Genomic DNA, 26,858 nt, shown 5'->3' with positions numbered 1-26,858 from the left:
ATGAGGCAAAAATGACAATTGTGAGCAAACAAAATACAAGAGGTAGCAAACTGGGCATTACAGGAGGAAAACGTGACGTGTGCAGGTTACAACAGCGCACAAAGTACAATACAAGTAGAGGTATAATACTGCAAGAAATGGCAGACACTCAAGCACAAGAATAGTCGCGCCCTCCTGCGTGCTCGCCCCTCTTGTGGTCGCACAAACCCCACAATCCTGTTTCTTTTTGTGTTGCGACCCTCCCCACCCTCCCAGGTAAATCCACTCGCGCCTTGATTGTCCCGACGACATATCTCAATAGAGCTGGGAAGTTGAAAACAAGACAATCCTGTCAGCTCAACTCCCAGACCCCTAACGTTCACAAAGGGGGTTAAACGGATTACCGATGGAACACAGACCGAGGCAAATATTCTACAGAGACAACACCGCAATAGTATATTGCAGCAAGTTACAAATTAATTCGAAAGCGCCAAATGTAACAAAAAAAAAAACAACCGTTTCAGAGCACTTCACATTTGACTGGCGAGAAAGTCTCTATAAACATTGCATTCTGAGAAAGGTCCAGAAAGGGACAGCACAGGCGAAGGACAGGGTGTTGTTTGGTGCTCGAATGTCCTGCAGTTGATAGCACGGCCCAGGCACAGTGTCCTTCATTACCTCTAACCTAGTCTCGAGACCTAGTTATCTCTCGCGCCAGCCTCCTCTGGAACCAGCAAATGAGCAGACGAAACGGCGGCTGGCTCGGCCGCTGAACCATCAGTGACACTAGTCCATTGAAAGCATCTCCGAAGGCGCAAGCCTGTTTGTACATGGAAAGTAATAAGCGTGTATGCACACACTTACATTGAACTTTAGAACAATAAAAACCTAAGGCATGCTCATCACAACACAATTAAACATTTACTGAGGTGGTGCCATTCCCGACACTGTTAATAATTTATTTTGCTATCACTTACATTATATGTCGTATTGCGCTAAAAACAAGTATAATAAAAACTCACCGCCGCAGCCCGGCTTGTACAGGAAGCCAGGCAACCTGTGTTGGGACGGGGGCGGGGCCGCAAAAAGACAGGAAGCCGACGGGAGCCTACCCCGCGCTCCTGTGCCGAAGCGCTCCTGTGCCCGTCAGCCGGAAGATTGCCGGAAGATTTGCGCGTCAGCTAGCGGGGCTCCCGTGCTCGTGGAGAGCCCCGCCTGCTGCTAAGGATGACCCGCTGCCTGCCGCTGCCTGCCGAAGGAGAGAGGGACACAGGAAAAGAACTCGGTGAGTGGGGTGGGAGTGGGGGGGGGGACATGTGCGCGCGCGAGTGTGTCTGTGTGTGTGTTTGTGCCTGTGTGTGTGCGCGTGTGTCTGTGTGTGTGTGTGTGTATGTATGCATGCATGCATGCGTGTGTAAAAAGATCCGATGACTGGTGGGGGGATGTAAAGTGAAAGTAAGCAGCGCGCGTGTGGTGGCTGGCTGTGTGCGCACGCGTGGACGGAGGCGACGTGCGCCTTCGCGCACCCAAATCCAGGATGAAAAGCTCGCGCACCCTCTGGTCCGTCATTCCCCCCAAAGTGATCGCTACTGGTCTCCAGCTGGATGCATCCTTACGGATGCATTTCCAGCGAGACCCAAAAACAGGGGGGGGGGGGGCACACTATCTGCAACTGTCCCAGCTCGCCATGAACATTTGGAGATGGGCCATTCCTCAAAATATACATCTGTTTGCAGAACACCTTCCAGGAGTTCACAATCAGATAGCAGATCTGTTAAGTCGACAGTCACAACAGATTCACGAATGGGAACTACATCCACAAGTTCTTCAGCCATTCTTCCACAGGTGGGGTTATCCACAAATAGATCTGTTTGCCACCCAGGAAAATTCAAAATGCCCAACCTTCGCCGCCAGGTTTCCACACCCGTTGTCCAAGGGCAATGTGATATGGATGAATTGGTCAAGCAGACTTGCATACGCTTTTCCGCCTCTCCCACTGATTCCATTGGTAGTGCGCAAGCTCAGACAACAGTCTCTCAAACTAATCCTAGTAGCTCCCACATGGGCACGCCAACCGTGGTTCACCACACTGCTAGACCTCTGTCTGGTTCCACATCAAAAGTTACAGCTCACACCCTCCCTGTTAACACAGAACCATGGAGAAATCAGACGCCCAGCCCCAAACCAACTGAATTTAGCGATCTGGCTCCTGAAGTCTTAGTTTGGTTATCTAAACCTACCACCAGACTGTATGAACATTATTAAAGAAGCTAGGAAACCCACTACCAGATCGTGTTCTGCCGCAAAATGGAAAAGATTCGCAATATATTGCAAAAATAATCAAATTGATCACCTGGATGCCTCCATCCACAATATCATTTGTTACCTTTTACATCTACAAAGGTCTAATTTGGCATATTCTGCCATACGCCTGCACCTTGCAGCAATTGCAGTGTATTTACAAAACAGACAGCATCTGTCTCTCTTCAGAGTGCCTGCAATCAAAGCATTCATGGAAGGATTAAAAAGAATAATCCCTCCCAGGTTGCCACCTTCTCCTGTGTGGAACCTGAACATTGTCCTTACAAGACTCATGGGACCCCCTTTCGAGCCTCTACATAAATGTGAACTGCAATTCCTAACATGGAAAACAGCTTTCCTTGTTGCTATTACCTCTCTTAGAAGAGTAAGTGAAATACAAGCTTTCACTATACCACAACCATTTTTTCAAATACATCTTAACAAAGTGGTTCTTAGATCCAATCCAAAATTTCTTCCAAAGGTTATTACTCCTTTTCACTTAAATCAATCCGTAGAGTTACCTGTGTTCTTCCAAAACCCAGACTCTGTAGCGGAAAGGGCTTTACACACTCTAGATGTTAAAAGAGCTCTTCTATACTATATAGATAGAACCAAATCCTTTAGAAAAACGAAACAACTGTTTGTATCTTTCTCTCCTCCACACGAAGGCAACCCCATCACTAAAGGTGGGATCGCAAGGTGGATTGTAAAGTGTATACAAATATGCTACCTAAAGGCTAAACGTACATTAACAGTCCCTCCTAGAGCGCACTCCACTCGCAAACTAGGAGCCTCTATGGCTTTCTTAGGAAATATACCCCTAGAGGACATATGTAAGGCAGCAACATGGTCTACACCACACACCTTCACTAAACACTATTGTGTTGATGTGCAAACCAAGCAGCAAGCTGCAGTAGGCCAAGCTGTCCTTAAAACTCTTTATCAAACCACTGCAACGGATACAAGCGACCACCGCTAGGGGAGACACTGCTGCACAATCGATGCGAAGTGTACAATCTGCAGCTCATATGCCTCGAACGGAAAATTCTACTTACCAGAATGCATCTGTTCTTGGCATGTAGAGCTGCAGATTCGTACACGCCCTCCCGCCTACCCGGGACTTGTATCCGTTCCAGTTTTCATCTTACTTAGATGCACACGCATGGACGTCCTTTCTTTTTACTTCTACTAACTCCATCATTTCCTATCATGGCGAAAAACAATCTAAGGATAAAGCCGATGCCCATGCGCAGTATTGTCCAAGGGAGGAGTCACCTATCTCGTGACTACAAAGACTTCTTCCAAGAAGACAACAACCTGCATTCATCCGAGCCCAACACCAGGTGGCGATCTAATGCTAAGTGTACGAATCTGAAGCTCTACATGCCAAGAACAGATGCATACTGGTAAGTAGCATTTTCCTTCCTCCATCAGAGGATCCTCAGGACGTTCCACCTTCACGTCCTCGTTCAATTCCGGCCACTCTTGTCCGCAGTAGGGAGAGCCTGCTAGACACTGCTCCACTGACACCTCAGGTCCAACAGCAACAGGATCCTGGGACCACAGATGATGAGGACCGCGAAGGAGAGCTAACGGAGCATCACAGAGAATGGCATGATTACCTGATCCCAGCTCCACCATCACCCACCCAAGTACCGGCGGATTCTCCACCAGTGGATATTGGTGGATTCCGCAACTTAATGGAGAGAGCTGCAAAAAGATTTCAGCTACCAATGAAAACAACTCAAGCAGAATGTTTTCTATATGACTTTAAGGATCCCTATCAAAAATCAGTCAGGTCTATACCAATTATCTACCACATATGGAAAGAAGGATTACAGGTCATGACAACTCCAGCAACGGTTACACCGGTACTGGCGAGGCTGGACAAAAAGTATAAGGCGCCAGAGAACGCCCCGGCCTATTTACTGGGCCATCCTAAACTGGACTCCATCATCTTGCAGGCAGCGCAGCAAAAGTCCAAGAATCCAGCAGTACCTATTGCAGCACCTCCAGACAGGTAGGGACGGCGTTTAGATAACGCAGGTAAACGATTCTCCTCCATGTCCGCGCTCCTGGTCAGAGCTGCTAATGCCCTTGCCATCCTGGGCAGATATGACCGACAGATGTGCTGCGATATAGCACCCTATGTCGACCTCCTCCAGGAAGACTCTAAGCTGGAGGCGAAGAAATTTCTGCAGGAAGGTGAGAGAACTTCGGCTGGAGTTATTGATTGCGCTATTGACATAGCTACCACAGCCTTTCGTTCCCTTGGAGGAGCAGCAGTTGTGAGGCGCCAAGGTTGGCTGCGGGCTACTTCCTTTAGGCCAGAGGTCCAAAATAAAATTCTGGACCTACCCTTTGATGGGGAAGATCTTTTTGGGCGCCTGGTGGATGAGACCCTTCAAAGTATTAAAAAAGACACGGATACAGCGAAATCCTTGGGTGCGTTACAGTACTGAAAGGTACCTTTTCGAGGCGCCCGTGGAAGAGGACAACCCTCGTATAGAGGTGGCTACCAGCAGGGAAGATGCACATCCAACTCTACCTTCCTGCATCTGTTTCAACTTCTTACCTTTCATTCACCACTTTGAAAGCTCAATTGCATCACTCACACTGTTCCTTAAGGTTATCCAAAAGAGTAGACTGAAGTGTATCAACTGACTTGACAGTTATTTATTGACATATTGTCTAAGAAGGTCAAAATGATTGATCCTATATAACAATATCTACCTTTTCTGTAAGAACAGAGTAGACTGTCTTTTCATTTGAGAAGTGTGCAGTGATAAATTAGTTTAACTGTTGTGAATAGGATTTTCTTTAGTGTTAAACAGGGAATACGTTGAAGTTGAACAACTACTCTGTATGACCAGTGTTAATTAACTTCTCAGACCAATTATGCAAGGAGTAGTATTCCACTGAACTGTTTTTATTGATGTGACGTCACCTCCTGCAACCCAGTACAGTCTCAACTGTTGCCATTCACTTCATACACCAATTGTTGAATCTTTTACCCAAGTTACTGTCCTGCCTTTAGGCATTGTCTTCCCAGAGAACTAAGCACCTGGCTCCTTTCTTAAAAAATATTATTTTGCTTAAACTTTTGGAGCTTTCATAGTTCAGCAGTAATTTTGTTCTAGGTATGGCCTTTCTACTCTTTTCCTGGTTAGCTTTGTCTAATCCTGAAATATTTTCTTCTCAGCATTACCCAGTTTTAACATCATTCTCAGTACACCTTTGCTTTATAGCACAGTGGTTTACACCTTTATCCACTAGAAAGATCTTGCCTTTTTATCACTTTAGTTAAACTACAGTTAACACCTCAGCACAAGGTCAAGTTTAATAGCTGATTTCTTTGCACCCCCTTAACCATTCCACTATTTTCAATATGGTCATAGCGTGTGCACATGGCAACCGGGTTGGTCTCTGTAGTCCCTATTATCCTACTTCGAAAGAAAAAAGTATAGCCAATATTATTGTATTTTGACTAGAGGTGTAAAAGTCATTTTTTCATAACTTTGATTGTAGCATGGGGTATCGTCTAGTCTCTTTTCCAATGCAAATGCTGGAACATTCTGAGGTACACTGATTTTGGTGACTTTTGTGTGATTTGTTCTTTGAAATCCATTCACTTCTTGCTGTTAGGTATACATTATAACCTTATCGCCCGCCTTAGTGGGCTATATGTGATGAAACATTGTAATGTTGATGCTCTGGATTTCTACCAGCCATTTGAAGCCCAGAGCACTCCATTGTCTTCAATGAAGTGCTTAACATTCCGATGTATATAAATTAAAAGGAGTAGGCATATTCACCTCAAACCTTTGCATACAATTTAATGGATGAACTCCAGTCTTTTGGTTCACTCTACCTCACAGCACAAATACAATCTTTTAGGCTGGATTGATTATCAGGGCAGAGTTAATAGGTTCCAAAACAAGCATTCAGCTCTGCCTGACAGATACAAAGTAGCACCTTTTCATTTTGGGTTTCAATGTCAAATTTAGCATAATTTTGAATTAAATTAACACTTTAGGAAATGTTATATACTTACCTTCACATTTTTTTTTTTTTTTAGTTATACACTGTTGTTCAACATGTGAAGCATTTCAATGATGTTGTTGAATTTGGTGAAAATCAGGAGTTCACTGATGACATTGAATACTTACTAAGTGGGTTAAAGAGCTCGCAGCCCATAAACACTCGTTGCCTTAGGTAAGTAACACCACTTGTACCATATATTTGTCATCTTCTCAATTATAAGTTTTGTGTACTTTAGTGGTGCCAAATTTGTTTATTTATTTTGAATGTAAATATTGCAGTTGAGTTCTCCTCATGTTTTGCAGTCAAGTAGTTCACAAAATGTGCTCCCATGTGTGCATTTTCTGCCCAGTGTTTTAAAGTGATTTATTGAAACTTTATTAAAACACTCCAGTGACCTGAAATGTGTTTATTTTTTCTGTAGCCTAATAGCCTGCTCTAGCTGACTATACCGGCCATTAAAGGCCAGAATAAAAAACCTAAGCCTAAGGTGGGGGTCTTTAATAATGGAACAGGACTTTATTGGTCGGTGTAGTCCAGCTACGGAGGGCTATAAGGCTATTAAAACATTCCACCACTAAAGGGCAGAATGTTCTAACTAATAAAGCAAAGGCCTCACAGAGTCTGACGGGATTTAAATCCTGTTGGACTCCGTGATGCCTTTGTTCAAAACAGCTGTGAAGGACAACATTGGAATGTTAGAGATCCAGGCTTCTACCAGCCATTAGAACCCTGAACACTTCATTGGTTTCAATGGCGCTTCTAACACCCCAATGTTCTAATTTAGCTTGTACTCTGGCAGTAATCTCTTTAACCGAATTATATAACATTACACCGCTTCTCCTTCCAATTGATCATTACGTTCCAATTGATATGAGCACTACATAAGCAATGGTGTTGCCTGAAATTAAGAATATAATCTGTAATTCTAGTTAATCATTGATATGTTTTCCAGCATGAATTCTTTTCTTTTCTGCATTTACATACTGTTATTCCGCCAGCTGGTGACTAGGACGGAAATTTCCTGTTGGTACTTTTTTTTTTTGCTGGATACGGATTACCATTTGAAGTATACTTGTCCTTTCTAATGTGATGTCAGACACCTTCCCCAGAAGCCAGTTTGCTTGGTTGCCATCTTCAGAATCTTTTTTGCGCCATTGGGCCTGTATGCAGAGTGAAGATGCAGAAGATTTTTCAAGTCAACGTCTTGCATAGAGGTTTTTGTGAGAAACACAGACTGAAGGAACATCAACGGCTACAGCGACTTAGTCGCAGATAGGGATATCATGCTACGTAAAAACACCAACCATTTGAGACCGTGACCACAAGGCTAGGGGGTTAGAGCATATCCCTTTCAGATTTTGCATGAAGTGCCACAGAGGATGCACACAAAGAGCCGCAACCTCTGCCTGCTGAAAGACCACAATGCCAAGAGCTGTGACTTGTGTGCTGAATTTCAGCAAAAGACCCTTAAAACTAGGGAATAACAGGTTGGGCAGACTATGCTTTGGCACAGGCAAATAGATCCCTAAAGCAGCTCAGTCTTTCAAGTGGCGAGGTAAACCCAAGTAATACTGAGGTAGCACAAGAGGAAGTCTACAACATTGAAAAACATATTTAAGACTAAGTTGGGGAAAAAGTCATTGAGGGAGGAGTAGAAAAAAACTCCAGGTGGCACAAGGACACAGTGGCATAGAGCTAAGATACGGACACAAAAGTTAACGCTGCCAGACACCAACACAAACCGTGATCTAGGGAAAGCAAAAACACAATCCCATGGGTCAAGGTTATAAGACTCTTGGTGGTTGACTCTTGGAATCGGCTTCTGTGCTGAAAGCCAATTGAGAGGACAGGTGGGAAAAAGGTTCGTGAGAAAAATCTCTGCCGAAAAGAAAGGCATCTGTGCCAACCAAAAAACTCTTGACATCGAGAGGAAAAAAATGCAGGTTTGCAGCCAAAAGGGAGGCTGTGTTTAAGAGGTGATTTGACATATCCCTAATGGGGTTTTCACTTTCTTTGAAGCCACAGGCTGATAGGGACCCTGAAGGTCACGTGGTGGATCTGGAGCCTCCCACTACACCAGAGCCACAGGAGGAAGAGAAGGAACTCTTCTAAAAAGAGAAGCAAGGTAAGTAACTAGGGGGTTCTTACAAGAGCCAGAGCTGAAAGGGTTGCAGGATATTGAGGCAGACTCCAAGGAAGGAGTAGGCACCTACCTTTCTCTGGGCCTACCTACCAGATGACTTAGTATGGATCAATGTCCTCATAAAGAAGGCTGCAGACCCACATGGGGTCCAGTTAGAAACTAAGCAGATTGGATCGAGCTTTCTGCTGGACCATGGTCAAGAAAACATCTGGGAAACTGCTTCTGCCAAAGCAATTACGCTACAGGTGGAAAAGAAATAAAAGCACTTTTCAGAAGGTCCACCATACCTCAAGGGCAGTGTAGGTTCTGGCTCCATCACTGTGACTAGGGCATGCATGAGGGCTAACATTCCCACCACCACAGCCTCCCAGACAGAGCAAAAGGATGAAGAAAGTGGGACAAAAGATGGAAAGGGTTGTATGAGGAAATAGGGTTTATTATATGGTGTGGTTATGTGACCTCACTATGTAATACATACCAACCCCTTTAGGGCCAGTCAATTTTGTCTATAAAAACCCTCAGATCAACCCTGGGTAATTGTGGTACTAAGCAGCAAGGCTTACACATACGCATGGGTAAAGCATTTAAATAACACCAAAACAATTGAGAAAAATCGACACAAGAAATCCAACACTAAGTTATAAAAATAGACCTTATTTTTATAAGAATTTAGACACTAGCAAGAAAGAGATCCACTGGAGGGTTCTGGGGATACGATTTTTACAAGAAATATTAAATCAAAACAATTTTACTCAACATTGAATGTCCCTTGGCAAAATCAACAAATTAAACACTTAGAAAGTTTTTCAAGGAAAACTTAGATACTTGTCAGAGGTTGGTTGTAAGAACTTGGGGCAGCCAACTCCGGCAGGGAGCTAGTCAGGGGGACCAGCCAGATCCTTAAGAACAGTTCTCCACCAGTTACAGCCACTTTAAGTGTTGCATTGTATTCCTATGGAGTGGTCATGATGCAAGGGATTAAGAATGCTGAAGATGCTCTAAGGATGCTGTGGATGAGATGCTGTCAAAGTGGGTTTTATTGCAGGGATTCCTTGATCTACGAAGATGGTTAGGGGTCCTGGTTGCAGGTTCGACATCCCCTGAAATCCTCTCCAGTCTGGCTGAAGTCCAATTGCCACTGGACTACCAGTCTCCCGTTGTCGCAGTCACAGGCCAATCATTTCCGGGTTGTAGATTTGCCTTCTGAGTGTCCCCGCAACTCTGTCAGCGGTCCTGTGATCAGCAAAGTTGGGTGCAACTCTGTGCATTGGGTCTTGGTCTCAGTGCTGCACTGCGGCAGTGGAAGCAACTTGAAGACTTTGGGCTGCCAATTTGTCCCATCCAGTGTTGGGTCTGGATGTTTGCAAGTTGTTTTTCTTTGAAGAAGTCTTCCCCAGTACGAGGTAAGGTAACTCCTCTTTTTGGTGATAGTGCGCATGGGCATCAACTCCATTGTTAGATTTTCTTTCCGCCATTGGGTTCGGACTTGGTTTGTGGCACTCCTGTTTGAAAGCGTTCTCCGGGATCCCCATGGTGTGCAACCCACTGTACCCTTGTCTGTATTTTCGGAGTACGCGCATCCTTATTCCCGTATGTTGATAAAATGAGAACTTCAATCTCGTTGGCGGCCTTCGGGCCTAGCCGCGTCGGTCGACTTCCACTCCGTCATAATCATCCAGTCTTCTGTCGATGGAACACTGTTTCAATTCTGTTCTTGGTGTTACTCTAAGTTCCCTCGCACTGACCTGCTTATAGTCTACTGGTGCCTCTCACCGGCGAAGAAGGAAGAAGATTGCTACTCTTGCCGATCATTCTGATTGAAAAAGACTTTGCGGGACCTTCTAGCTCGATGAAGGGACATGCAGTGGCAGAAAATCGACTACACACTGGATATCTTCGGGGAAGACACCGAACAGGAGGAAATTGAGGCGTCAGTAGCAGATGAGGAGGAAGACTCCTCTATCCAAGAGTCTGATTTGGAACTGGTTATTCAGTTAGCCTGAACACGTGCCAGTGGTATAGGCTGCCGTGAGTCACAAAGCCCCTTTGAGGGACCCACAAAAAATTATTTCCACCAAACAAAAGGCTTCTCAGCCACCACTGCCTTCGGGTCAGGGTCTGCACCGAGAGACTGCTTCTAACTCTACATAGAAATGGCATATCAAACCTTTGGGGTTGAGACAAAACACCCTCAAAACCTTAGTCTCCAAAGGATAAGAAAGACCGGTCCAGCTTGGCAAGTAAAAGTTAACCACCGAAACCAAAAGATACCTATCCTGGAACTTATGAAGGAAAAACTTGACCCCAAACAAATGATAAATTAACATTAATCCAGATATTGGACATTTTTTGGCAAGTTATGCAATACCATCCAAAAGAAAGACTGTTCCAGAGAATACAAGCTTTAAATTCCACTGAAAAAGGGCATAGCTATAAGTCCTATCTACCCTATCCCTCATTCCCCTCCACTTTCACTATTACCAGGGTCAGACCTCTTAAACATCATACCACAGGGCTCTCCACATTCACAGCCTGATGTAGAGGAGGGGGCTGACCATAATCTACCACCAATAGATCCATGGAATGATTATAATATTGATCAACCTATGGATAATGACCCTGATTTATACCCCGCAAAACCATCACCTCTTCATGACAACACAGCATACCAGGAGTTAATCTCAAGAGCAGCATCATAACATGGAGTTACACTACACAAGGAATCCTTAGAAGAGGATTTTTTTGAAACATTAGGTTCTACACCTAGGACATCTCAAAGTTTACCCATGCTAAAGGGCATGATGAGACATGCCGATGATATTTTTAAAGACCCTGTGCGGGCCCGTATATTAACACCTAGGGTAGATTTAAAAGAACAAAAAATACAAACCTCCACCAACTGACCCAATTTTTATTAAGGGGCAGTTGCCTTTAGATTCCCTAGTGGTATCAAATCCTCGCAAGAGCAAATTCTCAAACTGCAGCAGATGCACCTCCTCCACACAAAGAGTCTAACTTAATTGATGCATCAGGCAAAAGAATGGCTGCATAATCCACCAACCATTGGCGCATTGCCAACACACTAGGATTATTGGCGAGATATGATGGAGCCCACTGGGATGAAATGGAGGAGCTACTCCAACGCCTCCCCGACGAGTATAAAATAGTATATAAAGAAAGAGGAACTAGTGCAAGAGGTAAAATGAATGCCTAATTCCTCTACTAGATGTGCAGTAGATGCTACTGACCTGCAGCAAGGGGAATTAACATCAGCTTCTCCTTAGAAGACATGCCTGGCTCAATCTCTGGGTTTAAACCAAAGGTTCAACAGTCTATTTTAAATGTTCCATTTGACAAAGAACACCTCTTTGGGCCTCGGGTGGATGTGTCACTCGAGAAAATGAAAAAGATACAGAAGTGGCAAATTCAATGGGAGCACTTCAGTCACAATTTAATAGAGGTTCTTATCGCCGCTGATTCTATAGAGGAGAATCCAAAATTAATCCCTCAAATTCAAATATATCCTCATGCAAATCAAACACACAACCCTCTTCATCTAGGGATTTCTGTAGGGAAAGTTACTGAGGGAACAATTTCAAAGGCAGAGGAAAAGAGGGGCGAGGATGTAGACTAACGGCTAGGGTGGTCTATCGCAAATCTGGGCAATCTCGGCAATGTCGCTCTACAACCTGTGATTCTGGGCAAATCACTTAATCTCCCCGCGCCTAACAAAAATGAATGTGTCCTTGTGTAATGCAACTGGTGCTCAAATAAAACGCTCTGATACCCGATACCTTCAGGTCAAGTTCGTGCTATATAAAACTAAGGAAGCAAAAGGCACACCAACACTTACCTCTCCATCTCCCATTAAAAGTGACTTGCCTATAATTCCCCCCGACCACTATATACCTGTCTGGGAAAGCGCACAACACTTTCTTCCCATTTGGCAAGCAATAATGGCAGACAAGTGGGTATTAGACATTATCCAACATGGTTATTGCCTAGAACTCACCAGCAATCCTCCCAATATTCCACCTCGCAATCACAAGCTTTCATCACAACACCAACAGCTGTTCAAACAAGAAGTACAAGCTCTTCTAACTAAAGGAGCTTTGGAACCAGTTACATTACAACAACAAGGGTCAGGAGTTTACTCACTTTACTTCTTAATCCCCCAAAAGGACAGGTCTCTTGGACCCATCTTAGATCTCAGACTGTTAAACCTATACATACTGTCAGAGCACTTCCATATGGTCACCCTTCAACAAGTGCTTCCACTTCTACATCAAGGCGACTATGTCCACACTAGACTTAGGGCACACCTACTTCCATATTCCTATCCACCCAGCACATCGAAATATCGCAGACTTGTGATAGTGGGAAAGCACTATCAATTCAAAGTACTTTCATTCTGGGTCACTACTGCACCTAGAGTATTCGCATAATGTCTAGCAGCTGTAGCAGCTCAGAAGACAAATTCATGTATTTCCATATCTGGACGATTGGCTCATCAAAGCCAATACACAGTGTTTACAAGTATCTCAAGCTACCATAAACCTTCTCCATCAATTGGGATTTACAGTCCATGCACAAAAATCCTGTCTTCAACCCTCACAATTACAAACATTTCTGGGAGCAACGCTAAACACTCACACAGCTCTAGCTTCCCCCAATGCAGCCAGGATTAAAAACTTTCAAACTTTATCACTAAAGTTTCAAACCAACCAGTACCTAACAGTGAAGACTTTTATGCAGCGGTTAGGATTTATGGCATCATGCATTACAATAGTGCCTCCGCATGATTGCACATGCGTACTCTACAGGAATGTTTAGCTAGTCAGTGGAATCAATCACAGGGTCAATTAACAGATCTAGTGATGGTAGACAGCCACACTCCTTGCTCTCTGCAGTGGTGGAACACACAAAACCTATAAAAAAGGGTGGCCTTTCATCGACCCCATTCCACAAAGTCGTACTAACAGTAGATTTATCTCTCAGAGGTTGGGGCGCTCATCTCCAGTATCTAACACTTCAAGGTTTATGGGATACCAAACGCAGAAGTCTCCACATCAATTACTTGGAGCTTCTATCAATTCAGCTAGCACTAAAAGCATTTCAGCTTTATTTAGTAGTGAAAGTTGTCTTAGTCTGGACGGACAATATGAGGACCATGTACAAAAAACAGGGTGGGGGGCACACTCTCTACAGTTGTCATGCCTCTCGGACCAAATTCATCTTCTAGCAGAACACCTTTCAGGAATGCACAACCAGTTTGCCAATCTCAGCAGGATGCGGCAATAAGTACACAAATGGGAACTTCATCCCCAGGTTCCCCTTCCGTACGTCCAAAAATGGAGATTCCCATACAGCAGGGAAATCAGAATACCCAAACTTCACCTCCAGATTCTCCTACCATCTATCCAGAGGAAATGCCCTATGGATGAAGTGGTCCGGGATATTTGCTTACGCTTTACCGCCTCTCCCTCTGCTTCCATTGCTGGTTCAGAAACTCAGACATACATCCCTCACTAATTCTAGTGGCGCCTGCATGAGCTCGCCAACCATGGTACACCACACTTTTAGAACGGTCAGTAGTGACTTACCAAAAACTGCACCTCACTTCCAACATTTTCCTACAGATCCGTGGAGTAATCCGACATCCAAACCCCATGATTCTCAACCTAGCGATCTGGATCCTGAAGTCATAGAGCTTAGATATTTAAATCTACCACCAGATTGTATGACAATCCTGAAAGAAGAAATACAATCTACCACTGGAGCATGTTATGCAGCAAAGTGGAAAGGTTTGTCATCTAATGTAAAAAAATAATACAATTGATCCGCTTGATGTTTCTATACAAAATTATTTATCTCTTGCATCTACAGCATTTGGCTTAGCTTACACATCTATTTGATTACACCTTGCAGCGGTAGCTGCATATCTACAAAACAGACATTTGTCCCTATTCAAAGTTCCAGTAATTTAAAGCTTTTTATGCAAGGCCTTAAAAGAATACTACCCAGGGTACCACCTGCACCTATCTGGAACCTTAACATTGTTCTCACAAGGCTTATAGGTCCACCCTTTGAACCATTACGCAATTGTACAGTACCGTTTCTCTCATGAAAGGTTGCCTTTCTAATTGCTCACTGAGACATGTTGGTGAGTTACAGGCATTAACCTTAGAAGGACCCTTCTTTCAACTTCATAAAGATAGAGTGGCTCTTCGTACAAACCCACATTCCTTACCAAAGTAGTTTCTGCTTTTTATATTAACCAATAAGTGGAGTTACCGGTCTTCTTCTCTCAACCTGACTCAGTAGCAGAAAAGGCTCTACATACTCTTGATGTAAAAAGAGCATTGTTATACTATAGTGATACAACAAAAGTTGTTTTGCGAAAATCTTTTGTTCTATTAGTTCCACCTCCTAAATGAAATCCTATCTCTAAATCTGGCATTTCTAGGTGGATTGTCAACTGTTTTCAAACTTGCTATGCTGAAACTAAAAACTTTAACTGTACCTCCTAGAGCACACACTATTCGCAATATAGAAGCACCTATGGCCTTTTTAGGGAACATTCCCATATCTGCCATATGTATGGCAGATACATGGTCTACACCACACACATTTACCAAACATTATTGTGTGGATGTCTTAGCACGTCAACAAGCTAATGTAGGACAATCAGTACTAAAAACACTTTTTCGAACAACTGCAACACCCACTGGTTAGCTACCACTTTGGCGGAATACTGCTGTATAATCTATGCCAAGCATGTGTATCTAAGGCACACATGCCTTGAACGGATTATGATACTTACCCTGTAAGCATCTGTTCTTGGCATGTAGAGCTTGCGGGAATCTAACAATGGAGTCGGTGCCCATACGCACTATCACCGAAAGAAGTAGTCATCTTACCTTGTGACTGTGAAAGACGACTTTGAAGAAAGTCAACCTACAAACATCCAGAGCCAACACTAGACTTCAGGAGTTTGCAAAGCATGTGAATCTACAGCTCTAAATGCCAAGAACAGATGCTTAGAGGGTGTGCAACATAATCCTTCAACTAGGGTATTCCCTCTGAATTCATAGTAAGACATGTTCATTTAGGGCGTCATTTAACAGGTTGCTGTACATATACATATTCCCTGTACTCCAAAGAACTACACCCTGCTGGGCATGATGAGATAATTCTATATTGCAACTTTCTTGAAAAGGAGCAGGTATGAATTTACTGTGTGTATTGTTTAGTCCGTGACACCACTTCAAGTTTTTATTTAAAGTAGCATATACTATTCTAATAGACGTCTAACGGCAAACAGTTCACCATGGAATTTTTTCCAGGTGCCAGGCTGGGCCTGGAAACTTTGATAGCAATTCCCTCACGTTGAGAGGTGGTGACTTGCGGCTCCATGTCGGGTCCATTGTTTCCAGATGTGACTTCCGGGCCACCATTAGGCTGCCACCTCCACTCACTGATGTTTGGTTCTTTCTGATCTCCGTCCTCCCCTTTGGACACGGAGCCAATGGAATCAAAAGTAGTGTGCAGATATTTCATATTAATGGATTGTGGATTTCACAGGTCGAGGAGGAGGGTGAGTCATTGAGGAATCTGCAGTTAGTCTCTACCAGAAAAGAGGTTACCAAAGGTAAGTAATTTGTTATTCTGATAGAGGCTTCTATCTGCAGATTCCTCACCTTGGGAATGGATACTAAAACAGAACACAGGTGGTGGGGTCTGTGAAATGACTTAAGACCAGGAAATCTTGCAGGACAGAATGGGTTAAGTGCTCACTCCAGTGGACTTGGTTGTCCAGGCAGTAGTGCTTCGTAAGTGTGTGAAGGGATGCCCTTACAAGTAAGTAACTGTTAAAGGCTTGTGTGGCTGTTGATAAACATGCTGTGCATACTTCTGCCTCAAGTGTGGGCCAGATGTGTGCAAGTTGCTTATCTTCAAAGAAATTGTTTGAGTCACGAGGTATTTGGAGCTCTACTTTTGATGTAATGCTCACAGGCATAGTCTCCATTGTTAGTTTGTTTTCTTTCCACTGTCTGATTAGGACCTGTGTTTCTATGCTTTGGTTCGAGGCAATCACTGTGCTCCTTTAAGGCTACGCAGGTTCCTTCCCTCCTTCTGTATTGTGTATTGTTTGCATTTATTTTGCTTTTACATTGAAGATCGATGACCGCGTTCCGCCTCTGAGACTGTTCCGAGTAGGGCTCAGACCTGAGTGGGGTCCTCGCCCTTTGGGGCTTCCTACCATCTCTCAGCCTAGTCTCCTCTACCATACCTTCCCGGTGATGGAATAGACTCCCTTCCACTACTGTCATCACTGCCACCGAAAATACCCTCAGACAGATCTCCATCAGGTCTGAAATCTGTGTCTCTCGTCCGAGGTCAACAAGGTTGCCTGTGACACATGCCGCTCATTCCTTTCCAAGAAGAGACTTGTCGACTTTCAGGCATCTCTACTTGGAATGTTGTATAGGAGCGGAGAAAACACTCTGGACCTATTTGGCCAGAGTACATTGAAGGAGGGAACAACTTCTACAGCCGTCGGCCGCAGCTGAAGATATTTTTCTACCCCCGATGATGGCTCCGACCTGGAGATTGAGTATTTACCAGCTGGTTAACAAGCTGTGAGTACAGTTCCCCCTCCCCACGGCTTGAGTCGAGCTACCCTCTATGATGGGCTGTCCAGCCTCTCTAGAATGTCAGGCAGGCCACCACATCCTCCGGGCCATGGTCGGCACCAACCACCATCTTTGAATGCAATGCCTAACTCTGGTTTGGGGTCGAAGAAATCACAGGCTTCCAATTTCCGCGCCAAACAGCCCCTCGGAGCAGATACCTTTAGCTTCTAAATCGAAATCACCCTCAGAGTGCACACCCCTGCTACGTATAAATCTGCCTGGGATCCGAACTTCCCAATGAACAAGACTGGCGCTGGGCAATGTCCAACCAATTTTCCACAGGTTCCCGGAGGAGATCGACACTTGACAAAGACATTTGGTCATTATCCAGTATTATGGGTGTCTTTCATAGATTCACATGCCTGAATCATTCCCCGTCGTCGAGACGGGAGTCTCCGGTACATATAAAAGTAATGTCCTATAGACATACATAGAGAAAAATAGGCCTAAGGGCCTCGCCTTAGTAGCCTATACATATAAAAGTAATGTCCTATAGACATACATAGAGAAAAATAGGCCTAAGGGCCTCGCCTTAGTAGCCTATCTATGTCCTTTTGTAAAAAGGACCAAACTCCAGAAGGTAGCCAATCAGCTACCACCTCCCTATAGAACCTTCCTGTCAGGAGCCTCAGTCTCTCAGATTTTCTACCGCATGTTGTGCTAGGGAGTCCCCACCTGAGTTCTCCTCAGGTTTCCTAGTTTAATCTCTTTTCTTCATAGAAATTGGATATTTCCTTTATAACTCAACCATGGCTGATCAACAGAAGAGGGGTCTCTTCAGAGCTTGCTCTTCTTGTGGTAAGAAGAGGCTCCATGTCGAGGATAAGCATGAAACCTGCTTATACTGTCTTTATCCTGACCATTCTCCTAAAGAATGTAGGATTTGTAGAACATTCTCTACAAAAACACTAAAAGACAGAGAAGGACGGCTGCTCCTCAGGTTGAACAGGCTGAAAACCAGAGACAACCTGGAGTATTCAGAGGACGGTGACATGGCTTCAGTTTCTTCTAAACTATCCTTGAAGAGGCCAAGGGTTGCTTCCCATAGCCCTGCAGACGTTCCTCCTAAAAAGACTGCCAAAAAGTCTTCTGAGGCAAAATCTACAACGTCTACCAAGGAGGTTCCTGACTTCAGGAAGCCTGCGCCGTCGACGACTATTTCGTCGACGCTTTCCTCAGCGCTGAAGAAGACTGTGTCTCCAGTCTATGTTTCTACATCGACGACGATGGTGTCGTCCGCATCTTCATCGACGACGAGGACTACTCCATCATCGTCGTCGAGGGTGTCTTCGTCGACGGCGCAGGCGGTTTTGGCTTAGTCGTCGACGCTGTCGACGGAATCTTAATCGTTGACGAGGGCTTTTTAAGGATGATGATCGACGACACAGGCGGGTAAGCCTGTGTCGTCGATCATCATCTTTAAAAAGCCCTCGTCAAGGATTAAGATTCCGTCGACAGCGTCGACGACTAAGCCAAAACCGTCGGCGCCTGCGCCGTCGACGAAGACACCCTCGTCGACCAGAATGCCGTCGACTAAGACACTGTCGACGACGAAGACACCGTCGACGAGCGCACCATCAACGACGAAATCACCATCGACGATTGAAATTCAGTCGACGACGACACCGTCGACGGCGCCATCGTCGACGCTATGGAAACAATCGGACTTGATTTCTCCGTTGACGGCTTCCAGTCAGCCATCTATGATTCCACCAACGGCAAAGACAACGAAAAAGCCAATAACATCGGTTTTAACGTCCCCAAGTAGGGTGCAAAAGTTACCCCCATCTTGTATTCTGCAGGACGAGGACTCGGACGAAGACCAGTACGGACAGGCCACCAGTCCTTCAGATCTCATAGTAAAGTGCAAAAGCACTGATGAGGATGGCGACGAGGTGGTTTTTACAGAAGAGGCTGAACATTCACATGTCCAGACGCAGGTCACACCTATAGTATGCCTTCCGGTGTCTATAGTCTCAGACTTACAGTACTTGATCCAAGACTACAAGCAGCGATTTCCCAAACTGACCACTGCTCCATCAATGGAGACAAATCCAGCTACATCTGGACCGACACCATCCTCACGACCTAGACCGTCACCTTCGGTGATCCGTCAGGAAAGAGAACCAGTGCAAAATATCCCGTCTTCTGACGAGGAAGTCGAAGAACCAGAGGATGGAGAGGTGCGGGACGACCTGTCCGACCATAGGGACGATGAGGACTACATCGCTCCTTCTCCGGCCACACCTGAACCCACTACCTCAGACTCGCCGCCAGTGGACAGTGGCGGATTTCACAACCTAGTGGAGAGAGCGGCCACAAGATTCCACATGATGAAACTGACTGTTTCCTATATGATTTTAAAGACCCGGTTAGGAAAACCACCAGATCGATTCCTATCATTGATCACATATGGGAACAGGGAAAACAGCTGATGCAGACACCAGCCTCGGTCGCTGCAGTAGTACCACGACTGGACAAGAAGTATAATGCACCAACAACAGCACCAGCCTGCCTTACTGGGCATCCCAAGCCAGATTCGGTGGTTACCCAGGCGGCACAAAAGAACTCTAGGAATCTGTCATCTCCATTGTCAGCTCCACCGGACAAGGAGGGCAGGAAGCTAGACAGTATTGGCAAACGCTTTTCCACACGTCGGCCATGACTGTGAAAGTGGCAAATTCCATCGCGCTACTAGGCCGCTACAATAGGCAATTGTGGGAGGATATTGCCCCGTATCTGGCGGACTTACAAGATAATCTGAGAGAGGAAGTTCAATCACTCCTTAAGGAGGGCCAAACATCGGCATCGGAACTTATCGATTGTGCTATAGATGAGGCAATGACCGGCTTCAGACAGCTAGCAGGGGCCGCGGTCTTGAGAAGGTAGGGGTGGCTTAAAGCTACATCCTTTCGTCAAGAGGTCCAAACTAAGGTACTGGACATGCCCTACGATGGCCAGCACCTTTTGGGGGAGAAAATCGACAAGCAAATCCTCTTACTCCTATAACCAAGGCCGTTCGCAATACCAACAGCGAAAGCAGCAACAAGGTCGCCAGACCTCGTATGGAAGGTCCAACTACAGGGGAAAAAGCCAGAGGAAACCCACTGGCGGACGCCAATGACCGTTTCCAGCAGCCAGTCCATCCACAATCTCGTTTTTTCAAACTTGGAGGAAAACTGACACACTTCCTCGACAATTGGAGATCAATTACAACGGATCGATGAGTGCTCCAATTGATCCAATTCGTACATTAGTTGGAATTGAATTCAATTCCCCCCGACAACTCCTCGCAAGCTTCAACACAGACATTTACGGTTACTCCTTCAAGAGGTCTCTTCAAGGTTAAAAAAAAAGGAGCGATAGAGCGAGTTCCATCAGCTCACAGAGGAAAGGGATTTTATTCCCGCTTCTTTCTCATACAAAAGAAAGGGAAGAAATGGAGGCCCATTCTAGACCTCAGGGCACTCAACGCATTCTTGAAGAGTCAATCGTTCCGTATGGTGACGATCCAGGAGATCTTGGGGTCACTAGAGGAAGGAGACTTTGACGTCTTTAGACCTGCAAGACGCATATTATCACATCCCTATTCACAAAGGCCACTGGAAATTCCTCAGATTCGCAGTGGCAGGTCAGCACCATCAATTCTGTGTCCTCCCATTCGGCCTCAAGTCGGCACCTCGGATATTCACCAAGTGCCTCTCCCCAGTGGCAGCTTTCCTACGACAGCAGGGACACCAAGTCGTCCCATACCTGGACGACTGGCTGGTGAAAGCACCATCTATGAAAGGCGCAACCAAATCCTACAGCGCCAGTCTCACTCTTTTCCAGCAACTGGGCCTAACGCTCAATCACGAGAAGTCTACCTTACAGCCCTCCCGAGTTCTTACCTTTCTTGGGGCGACACTGGATACGGAATGTTCAAAAGCATTCCCATCTCAGGAGAGGAAGCACAAGCTTATCACTCTGGCCACCGCAGTGGCCTCGAAGAAAACCTTACTGGTCCGTACTTTCAAGTCCCTCCTGGGGATGATGTCCTCGTGTATCCTGCTTATTCCACACTGTCGGCTCAGAATGCGCCCTCTGCAGGAGGCCTTGACCAGGCAATGGACTCAAAGCACAGGCTCTTTCAAAGATCGCATTGTGATAACTCAGCAAATGACCAAGGCCTTGCTCTGGTGGAGTTCGCCCAAGAACCTCTCCCAAGGACTACCATTCTTGCTGCCTGCAGCTCCACAAGTGATAACTACGGATGCCTCCCTCGAGGGATGGGGAGCGGTCCTTCAAGAATTGCAGATCAGCGGCAAGTGGACGGACCAGGAAAAGCAGCTCCATATCGACCTCCTAGAGCTGAGGGCAGTTTTTCTATCTGCAGGCTTTCCTACCGCGCATCAAGAACTCCCCAGTGCTTGTCAGGACCGACAACACCACGACAATGCACTACTTGAACAAGCAGGCAGGAACACGTTCGCTCACACTATCTCGCGAATCGCAGAAAATTTGGAACTGGCTTGTGCTCCAAGGAATCACGCTGACAGCGGAGTATGTCTCAGGCAAGGACAACGTCATAGCAGATGCTCTAAGCAGACGGAGATCGCTGTCCCACGAATGGGAGCTCGAACAAAAGGTGCTGAATCACATCTTTTCGGAATGGGGGAGACCGCAGATCGACCGCTTTGCCACCAGGGAGAACGCCAAATGCCGCAACTTAGCAAGTTGGCATCCCCAGTTGCGGTCCCTCGGAAATGCATTTTCCATCGCCTGGCGCAACGTGTTTGCGTACGCATTTCCGCCATTTCCCCTGATACCAAGAGTCCTCAGGAAAATGAAAACGGAGCACTGCACCCTGATTCTGATTGCCCCGTTCTGGCCGAGACAGCATTGGTTCACGGACCTCCATCGCCTCAGTCCACCCGCCAATCCGTCTGGGTCAACATCCATCCCTGCTCACGATGTCCAACGGCCAAGTACAGCACCCCAATCTGACATCACTCAGATTATCGGCTTGGCTCCTGAGTACCGAGAGTTCTGCCAGCTAGACATTTCCGCAGGAGTGCAAAGATGTCCTCGCGAAAACAAAAGCAGAGAGCACAAATAAAACCTATTCCCTAAAGTGGAAACGCTTTTGCATTTGGTGTAAGGACAAAGGTCTACATCCCTTTCAGGCTACTCCGGAGCAGTTACTACCATATCTGCTACACCTGGCACAGTCGGGTCTTGCGCATGCCTCTATCAGAGATTATTTGGCAGCAATTTCCCGCTTTACAAGAACTTCAAAAGGGCCCTCTCTCTGGTCCCACAGGTTAATAAAACCATTCCTTAAGGGGCTCTACAGATCCTTTCCTCGGCCACGGAAAGTTCCGCCAACATGGCATCTCAATGTGGTCCTCAACCAATTGATGAAACACCCTTTCGAGCCCATTCACAGGGCAGATGTCAAATACATCTCCTGGAAAACAGCCCTCCTCTTAGCTCTGACCTCAGCAAGAAGGGTCAGCGAACTACAAGCGCTTTCCATACAAAATCCCTTCATGCAGTTCAAGGAAGACAGAGTGGTTTTAAGAACTAATACTCGATTTATTCCTACGGTCCCGTCGGACTTCCATTTAAATGAACCTCTAGTCCTCCGATCATTCTTCCCAAATCCCAGCACTGCAGCTGAAAAAACCCTGCACTCTTTGGACCTGAAGAGGTGTCTCAAATTTTACCTTGACAAGACAAACCATTTCAGGAAATCGAATCAGCTTTTCATCGCTTTCAGTAGACCGAGGAAAGGCATGCCGCTTTCAAAACAAAGTATTTCACGATGGATATCTTCGTCAATTGCCTTTTGCCACGACAAAGCCGGACGGCCATTGCACTCCAAAGTAAGAGCTCATTCTACAAGAGCTGTCCACATCGGCAGCGCTGTTCGCTGGGGTGCCAATACTGGACATTTGCAGGGCAGCGACCTGGAAGTCGCCGCATACCTTCACCAGGCACTACTGCCTGGATACGGAACTGATGCAGGATGCAGCAGTGGGCCAGGCTGTTCTTCGCCATCTATTCCAGTGAGGTGAGCCTTCCTCCTTCCCGCCATTCTTCGCTGGTATGCACATTTATTTACTTATTTCATGTTACTTGTTGATGATTCTTAGTCGCATGATATGTATTATCTACAGACTGCTATATGCTGTTCCATCAGAAATGTGCATAATGTATTGCTTGCTACTCTGATTCAGGCATGTGAATCTATGAAAGACACCCATAATACTGGATAAGAAATGCGTTGCTTACCTGTAACTGCAGTTATCCAGTATTGGTGTCTTTCATAGATTCACATGCAACCCTCCCACCTCCCCTGGAAGGACTCACTTCTTTCTCTAACAAGTATTACGCCTACCTAGCTTGGTGCGTACGAAAATCTGAGAGACTGAGGCTCCTGACAGGAACGTTCTAGAGGGAGGTGGAAACTGATTAACTACCTTCTGGAGTTTGGTCCTTTTTACAAAAGGACATAGGCTACTAAGACGAGGCCCTTAGGCCTATTTTTCTCTATGTATGTCTATAGGACATTACTTTTATATGTACCGGAGACTCCCGTCTCGACGACGGGAAATTATTCAGGCATGTGAATCTATGAAAGACACCAATACTGGATAACTGCAGTTACAGGTAACGCATTTCAACTCCTGTATACAGGCCACATCCTTACCCGCCCCACTGGGGACTGCTTCTTAACCATCCAAATGGCAGTTGTCATTCGACGAAGCCCTCTACATGCCTGTTCCATCCCAGCAGCGCTAAAAGTTGGAGAAGTACTTTTCCTGTGACGCACCCGCCACCATCCCTTGTTCCACATCATTCACCTTCACCTGCTTCCCCAGTGGATCCCACTGTTGTACATCTCACATTCATCCACAAGGTGACATATGGGCTTCCCACCATGCTGACCCACCGAAGAACAAAGACCCTGACCTGTACCCTGCCACTCTACCCTAACAACCGGATGACTCCAACTCCTACCCAGAGCATGTTTGCAGGGCTGTTTCCTACTACACCATTGATCTCCACTCAGAGACTTTTTCCTCCCCATGCTTGGAGACAAACTTCAACATGCCCCAGACATCTTCCTGGACCTTGTCCGAGCCAGGGTCATTGCAGACATAATGGACAAAAATACATGGCTTCCCTACGAATCTTGTTTACATACATGGGCGGCTCCCACCTGAATCTCTGGTTGTTCATACTGCCTGCAAGAGAGTTAACAATCAGGCTACTGGCAATGCCCCACTACCAGAAAAGGAAAACATTGATTCTGCGGGAAAGAGGATCACAGTGCAGGCAGCTAACCATAGGCATATCACTAATTACATTGAGCTTCCTTCATGCAATGACCGTGCCTACTGGTACAAGACGGAAGAGCTCCTCCAACATATCCCAGATGAGCACATGAAGAGGGGGGGTACAAGATAGTTTCAGAGGCCATGCAGTTCTCGAATGCCACAATCCGTTGTGCCTTTTAGACGCTGCCCGCACTGCTGCTTGGAACATCAACTCCAGTGTCCTGTTTTGCAGGCATACATGAAGGTGAACTTCTGGCTTCAAGCCTGTAGTTGAACAAAATCTGCTCAACCTCCTGTTAAATGGCTAACATTTGTTTGAAGAATATACTCAAAAGCAGCATTATCCCAAACCGTGGACAATCTCACCTAGATGCACTCAAAGAAATTTCAACAATGGTAATCCACAGTTTTTAATTTTCATGATAATTTCGTTTTATTTTCTTCAAACTTCATTTGTAACCAGTACCCTACATGATATTCTGAAAAGCACGTTAGGGTACTGGTTACATGAAACCCGCAACACCTCTTCTTTACTTTTTTATTCTCATTACGAGTTGGTTTCTTTATTCGAGTTTTTGTCTATCACACCTCACTAAACTGTAAACCGTGTACGCACTTGTCCCAATCTTTTACAGAGTGACATCATGATTTATAATCATTGTGCATGTATTTATTTCAAACCACTTTTATTTAGAAGGCATTAAAACGAACCTAAAGACCACCATTTTGGGATATAAGGTGCGTATGCTTGAAAACACCGTTTCAAACACCATGGAACTGTGACATTGTGATTTGTTATTCAACAATAAAACGCTGTGTATTTTTTACAGCAATTAAGTCCCTTGAAGAAGGGCAGAATGCCCGAAATGCATTGGACATCCCATTAAGAAATATGATGAATTTCCTTATTATTTTGACAAATGAAGTTTGAAGAAAATAAAACTAAATTATCAAGAAAATTAAAAACTGTGGATTACCATTATTGAAAATTCTTTGAGTGCATCTAGGTGACATTGTCCACGGTTTGGGATAATGCTGCTTTGTGTATATTCTTCATCCTCTTACTCAGGAGGGCAAACCAAGTTGCACCTTCTCACCTTTTTTTACCCAGGATTACTATTTTAACTAAAGAGTGCAATTGTTCTTCAATATATAGATTGGATGAATAACATTTTTTTGAAACTCATGTTGACCAGATGCTGGAAAAGATTAAAAAAAGACGAGCGGCAAGGCTAATGGAGCGCTTTAAATTCCCACCCCTTGTAGGTCCTTCCACCACCGGTCATAACCCTCATACACCCACCCATCACCTCTGTCTCCGGTTCATGATCAGCGGAAGGCATTACTAGCTCAAAGTGCTTCCTTTTGGGGTGACCACTGCATGTCCGGTGTTTACCAAATGCCTTCCGGTGGGGACGACTCACTTGCATAGGCAGGGTGTACATGCCTTCCCAGCCTGGAAGACTGGCTGATCAAGAGTGCCACCTTCCAACACTGCTGCGAGTTCACGCAGGCCATGGGAAATCTCCTACATGACCCATGGTTTACCTTCAATGCCACAAAATCCTCTTCAGACTCTCCAGATTCAACCCTATCTAGGAACAGTATTCCACTCAGACGTTGGTAAGGCCTTTCCAAACTCTGTCCGGATCCCTTACTTCCACGCACCAATTCCTCAAATTCAACGGGCCGTCAATACTCTGTTAGGACAGTCATTATTCTTGTAGGCAGGATGGCATCCCGCATTACCCCTAGGTCCACATGCCAGATTACATATGCATCCATTACAGGAATGCCTAGCGCAGCAGTGGTCTCAAGCGGTGGGTCATTGGAACGATCCAGTGTTGATCGGTGGCCGCACTTTTCACAGCAGACCCCTCTTGACAGGGTTGGAGTATGCACTTGCACAACATAACTGTTCAAGGCCAGTGAGAGCCCAGACAACAGTCTCCATATCAATTTCATGAAACTGTTAACAGGTCCTTTGTCGCTCAAAGCTTTCCTACGCCATCTGACCATCAAAGTTGTACTTGTTCAGACAAGCAACATGACAGCCATGTACTACCTTCAGAAGCAGAGCAGCACTTGCTCACCCCATTTCTTGCTCAGTTCAGGGCATTTTGCGGTGGGCCCTCTGCAGCAAGAATCTGATAGACATCTAGCCGCAGATTCCTTAACTTAGAATATCCCCAGGCGTCCGACTGTATTCTGAAAATATTTTGCAGCAGTACCTCTGCACGCCGGGGGCGACGCCGCACAACCCCGCCTTGATGTTGTCTGCAGACGTGAGGTCATATAAGTCCCTCCCGGCGCTCTGACGTCAGTTTCCTTCTTTTCCGCGTGCAATGCGGATCGGGTGTAAGCGGTTTC

General features: G+C 45.5%; 1 protein-coding gene across 2 annotated transcripts in view; it reads left to right on the top strand.

The window, feature by feature from the left end:
• WAPL (WAPL cohesin release factor) overlaps window positions 1-26,858 on the top strand; it is a 1,132,828-nt gene that overhangs the window by 416,274 nt on the left and 689,696 nt on the right. For both annotated transcript variants that reach the window (XM_078643290.1, XM_078643291.1), the window contains exon 7: window positions 6,359-6,495. In XM_078643290.1, the coding sequence (XP_078499416.1) occupies window positions 6,359-6,495 (137 nt within the window). The remainder of the gene's footprint in view (window positions 1-6,358; window positions 6,496-26,858) is intronic.

Source organism: Lissotriton helveticus, chromosome 5_1 (assembly GCF_964261635.1).
Source record: "Lissotriton helveticus chromosome 5_1, aLisHel1.1, whole genome shotgun sequence".
Classification (NCBI taxonomy): domain Eukaryota; kingdom Metazoa; phylum Chordata; class Amphibia; order Caudata; family Salamandridae; genus Lissotriton; species Lissotriton helveticus.
The sequence above is the reverse complement of the archived record's forward strand: the minus strand, read 5'-3'. Positions and strand labels throughout refer to the sequence as shown.